Source organism: Lygodium microphyllum, chromosome 30 (assembly GCF_053477565.2).
Source record: "Lygodium microphyllum isolate KBCC chromosome 30, Lygodium_microphyllum_v1.1.10, whole genome shotgun sequence".
Classification (NCBI taxonomy): domain Eukaryota; kingdom Viridiplantae; phylum Streptophyta; class Polypodiopsida; order Schizaeales; family Lygodiaceae; genus Lygodium; species Lygodium microphyllum.
The window spans coordinates 11,530,834-11,536,291 of NC_141164.1; the positions used below are offsets into that span (position 1 = coordinate 11,530,834).

At 41.5% G+C, this 5,458-nt stretch overlaps 1 protein-coding gene across 1 annotated transcript; it reads left to right on the forward strand.

Annotated features, from left to right (window-relative positions):
- The first annotated feature begins 1,580 nt into the window (after nucleotides 1–1,580).
- On the forward strand, nucleotides 1,581–5,235 carry LOC148009554 (pentatricopeptide repeat-containing protein At2g03380, mitochondrial-like). Its single transcript, XM_087673177.1, has one exon. The coding sequence runs from the start codon at nucleotides 1,843–1,845 to the stop codon at nucleotides 3,709–3,711; it is 1,869 nt and encodes a 622-aa protein (XP_087529303.1). The 5' UTR covers nucleotides 1,581–1,842; the 3' UTR covers nucleotides 3,712–5,235.
- The last annotated feature ends 223 nt before the right edge of the window (nucleotides 5,236–5,458 follow it).

Here is a 5,458-nt window from a genome sequence, read left to right on the forward strand (position 1 = left end):
TCCCAAGCAATCCACATTTTGGAAAAATTCGGCATGACCTCTCCACTTATGCAATCGAAAGCTTCATGCTATGCAGACATACATGCACCCAATATCCTCGTAATCAGGTATTAAAATAAAATAAAATCAAGTCACACTATCTCCTTGACTCAAATCAACATAACCAAAGAAAACTAGACTAACCCAAACCACAACACACCACTGATAACCAGACCACACCGGACTAAGACGGTCAACAATACGAAGACTAACAACCATGTTACCCACCCCATGTAGCGCTTCATTTAGAAAGATAATTTTGCAATATGAGGGAAATGAAAAATTTAAATAGGTGTAAATTTTAATAATTAATTAACAATAAATGAGTTTTATTAAGTGATAAACCTTAGCAAGGAAATGGTGGTTTATTTTATTCGTTAATTAAAAATTATTAAGTTTCATGGTGCTTTAACATTTTTCAGACATCGTTCTCAACTCAAGGTCTCTAAATGCAAGTTTCTTTTTAAAAATTTGATGTGTGTGGAGTGCTTTCTTTTTAGCATGTACATTTGTGACAGTGGGTTTATTTTATTACAACTTAAAAATGCGTGTTGAGCACACGAAGCGCATGCTACATGAATGGTTGGTTCATTTTATTAAATTATATGTGTGTGTAGCATGGATGCGTATGAAAAATGTGGTCAACTTGTTCCTTTTAACAATCAATTGTGATGTTTGATGCAAAGAAGAAAATAAGGAAAGGAACGGGATACCTTGAGGGGGTGTGAATACAAGTGTGTCTGAATGCACATACAAAAAATCAACTGATAGGATGAGGAAGGATCACGACCATGATTGAATCCAAAATACACTTTGGCTAGCTGAAAATTTTTCGACATAATAGAAAATACCAAAACACCATGTGTATTTTATTTGATTTATTTTGGTTTTGTTTTAATTTTTTTTCAAAAAATATTTGGATGTATTGGATTTAGTTTTTTTTCCTTTTGTTTTTAAATATATATGCTATTCAATCAATAAGACAAATATTGAAAATTAATTATGAAAATTTACAAGATTTCTAAAAAAATTAAAGTATTTTTTGGGTTATTTTTAAATGTTTTATAAAATTTTAATGGAAATTTGGATTTTTATGAGATTTTTAATTTTATTTATTATTTATTTGTATCTTTTGGCTAATATATATGATCAATTTTTTTTAAAAAAATCAGATGTTTTTTAATGATTTTTATTTTTATTTTTAAAATGTTTTTAGTGTTTTTCGCAAATTACAGGAATGCGTGTACCTGGGGTTGGGGGACTGTGTGTTTAACTACGTGTGAACCACAATAATCATGCTGTCGCAACGATAAGGCCACGTGTTAAACGATCGTGAACCGTGCCTCACACGCGAATATCCTCAAGTATGAACAACACACGCCCACCAAGGGGAAGGAAATCCTTTTTGTTTAATGGGTTTGAAGGGGGGAAGTGAAATGGGGGTTGTTTTAAAAAAAAATAAAAAAATATATATATGGGGTGTTGTTTTTTGGGGGGGGGTAGGCTGGAAATGGGGGGGCGGGGTCAATGGTGGAATGGGTGGTGGGCAAAGGGGGGATTGGCTAAACTGCCGTAACTGCAGCGTGAGGATCTCGACCTGCTTCCTCCCACTCAAGGTCACACTCTTTGAAATTTGACAAATAGAACCAGCACCTTCTGAAATATAGGGAGCAGAGACGACAAATCCCATGTCTCCAGGTTTGCAACATCCACTCCCCGATCTCCAACAGCGAAGAAGAATGAGATCGAGAGACTAGGCGCAGCAGATGAAACGAGGTTGCTTTTTGGTAGCAGACAGTGAACATGAATGACATGCGCAGACCTGGGTTCCTCACAGAAGGCGTATTTCAGTTGGGACAATCTAAGCACAGCAGTCTACAATTTTATTCTGCTTCATTATGTTGGATCCCGATTCAGACAACGCAGCAGCCCCTGCTGTGGCTGGACAATTGGTATAATCTGCCTTGGGTGCAAGAGGAGCTGAGAAATAGAATCTCAATGAAAGCTGAAGAGCCCTGTGCTGTACAAAAGCGGCAACAGGACTGTATCATCCTCTTGAACTCCGTAAAGGCTTGTGGCAGAAAGAAGGACCTCTCCCAAGGCAGCAGGTTACATGCTTATGCTCTTGAAAAGGGGTTGCTTAACCATGACATCTATGTCCGCACTGCCCTACTCCGAATGTATTCTAAGTGTGGTGCACTTGCAAAAGCACAGGAAGTATTTGATGAGCTTCCTCTACGGGATGCAGTCTCATGGACTGCATTGATCACTGGATATGCCGAGCATGGGCTCAGTGAGGAGGCTCTGAATTGCTTTGGGCAGATGCAAGATGAGGGTGTCTCGCCAGATGCATGCACCTTTGTTTGTGTTTTGAAAGCTTGTGGCAGGTTAGGAGCAACCCAAAAGGGTGAAGAGATACATGCAGAGGTATGCAGGTTGGGGTTATTGGATAATAATGATACTGTGCTCCGCACTGCATTGGTGGACATGTATTCGAAGTGTGGTGTGCTTGCAAAAGCACAAGAAGTGTTTGACGAGCTTTCAATACGCGATGAAGTCTCTTGGACTGCATTGATCACTGGATATGCCCAGCATGGCTTTGGTGAGGAAGCTCTGAACTGCTTTGGCTGGATGCGTGATGATGGCTTCTCCCCAGACATGGTCACCTACATCTGCATTTTGAAAGCTTGTGGCAGCATAGGAGCAACTGAGAAGGGTGAAGAGATACATGCCAAGATCCGCAAACAGGGTTTGTTGAAAAATCATAATATTGTGCTAGCTAATGCACTGGTGGACATGTATGCCAAGTGTGGTGCACTTGCAAAGGCACAAGAAGTGTTTGATGAGCTTTTAGAGCGAAATGTAGTCACTTGGACTACATTAATTGCTGGATATGCTCAACATGGGCGAGGTGATGATGCTATGAATTGCTTTGAGCGGATGCAAGATGAGGGTTTCTCCCCAAATGCAATCACGTTTCTTTGCATTTTGAAGGCTTGTGGAAGCATTGGAGCAATTAGAAAGGGTGAAGAGATACATGCTGAGGTCTGCAGGCGGGGACTTCTGGAAAGTCATGCGAATTTGTTAGGCACTCCATTGGTGGACATGTATGCCAAGTGTGGTGCGCTTGCAAAAGCACAAAAAGTGTTCAATGAGCTACCTGTTCGAAATGTAGCCTCTTGGAACGCTGTAATTGCTGGATATACTCGGGTTGGTAAGGCTACAAGGGTCTTTGAGTTGTTCAACAAAATGAGAGGAGAACATACAGAGCCAGATGGTATCACATTCATTGTTTTGCTTACTGCGTGCAGTCATGCAGGTCTAATTGAGGAGGGGAAAATGCTCTATGATATTATGAGCACTGTCTATTGCATTATTCCAACTTTGGAGCACCATACATGCATGGTTGATCTTTACAGCCATGCCGGGCATTTTGACAAGGCAATGAGCGTGATGGTGAGGCTATCGGATTCTGATTTGTTGTTGGCTCTGTTAGGTGCAAGTCGAAAAGGGGTAAATCTGGAGCTTGGGGAATGGGCTTTTGAGCATGCATTACAGTTGGATGATAAATGTGCTGCAGCATATGCCTGCATGAGCAACATCTACCAGCCTACAAGAAGAAGTAGACAAAACAAAAGCTTTGAGAACAAAAAATGGAGCATGCATAGGTAGAAATATAAATTGTGGGCCTAAAAGCCATCCCCAAGGAATTTCCTACATGCAAATATAAAAAACATGCTGAAAATTTATGGTGGGAAGGGTATTCCCATGTTTGCAACAGTGGTCACAAGATGCCCTGGGGACGGAAAGAACGTGCTATGTGGGCTTGGTGAAAAGTTAGCCATTGCAAGTGGTGACTACCATTTCACCATTTGGATCAGAGATGCAGATACATGTATGAGGATGGATAATGTCATTATGATGAATACTGGTAATGGGGCCAAGGGAAGCACCTCAGATAAGAATGGGGACTGCAGATTTGATACTTTCTTGATCCTGAAGTTCAACATTGTTCCTTCTTAGCCTGTGTAAAACTAGTTACACGGTGAAAGAGGGCCTGTGACCTGAATGTGTAGCAATGGATTTTTTATGGGCTTTCTCTTACATTGTGCTGCATGTATCTTGCACTATTTTTACAGGTAGGCTCTCTTAACCGTGCTTTATTTCTTGCATATTCTACAATCATGAACGTAGAGGTACATGAGCTCGCCGATTCATGACTCTTGATTTGGTCAAAGTGCTCTTCAGTGATTCACATTCTGTAACGTTCAAATCATAGAGGTATTGTTAAGAGGCACCTCATCAGCGGCAGTTACTACACAAAATTAGAGTCTAGGCAGAAGCATGCTTAAATAACTTCTTTTCATGGTTGTTCCTTGCTGAGAGCATGCTTCAACTTCACATATGGAGGAGAAGATGATGTATCAGAGATATCTTGCATGTGTTTAACTCACATTTGGCTGATCAATGGTCACGACAACTTGATGGACCTCAATGCATATAGAATCTGAACAAAGCTTCTGAAGCTGGGTGCTTATTGAGACCCTACAAGAAACATCCAGTCCCACATGGCTGGACGTTAAGAACAATGACCAGGTTTAAAAGACATGCCGGTTGGACCTGGCTGGATAGTAGAACAAAGATCAGGTCATAGTGAATGATATCAACAGGTTTGCAGCAAGAGGTAACGTTGATCTTCCATGGAGTGTTTGCGATAACCATAGATTGACACCGGATAGAATGACTTGTTTTTTTACAAGCTTATGCAAAGATGAAGATTTGGAAAAAGGTGTTGGAAGCCGTCATTTCACAGGTTCATGAGTAGCCAACTTATGGCCAGCGTTTAATTTATTGGCAGATCTCATCGGTGGTCTCACCTTTTGTCTATAGACAAAAAGCAAGCGGGTCAGTGCAGTGGCACCCAACTTACTCGCTGTCGGAAATGCTGTGCTGTGTGCGCGATGTTTGGGAAAATGCTTTTGGGCGCAGAGGTGGGAAAGAGCAGGCGAGGTCAGAAAATGATTAACGTCTGCAGATCTTTTTAGCGTTGTAAAAAACGCCTGGAGAAGAATGGGCTTCGTGGCAGCAGACCATCCCTTAGCGCTCTCTCTCTTCCAATCAGATTACCGGGATTTCTGTTTCATCACAGGTTCTGTTCTGGAGTGTCCCTTCCAAGGGGGGTGAAGTGCTGCTGTACGGGGGGGGGGGGGGGGGGGGGGGCGGCACATGGCTACATTCATACATTTGTGCCTGCGGATTCTTGGTGTGGAAGGAGGGATCATGTGAAGTCTGTGAACTAGCACTCAACCATTGTACCCTCGATTCTCATGGTGGAGTTCTATTCCACATACCTGTGTTTTACATCTGTAGTTTATGGACAGTTTTTCTCATTCTTTGACAGTGTATTGCACTTCTAACA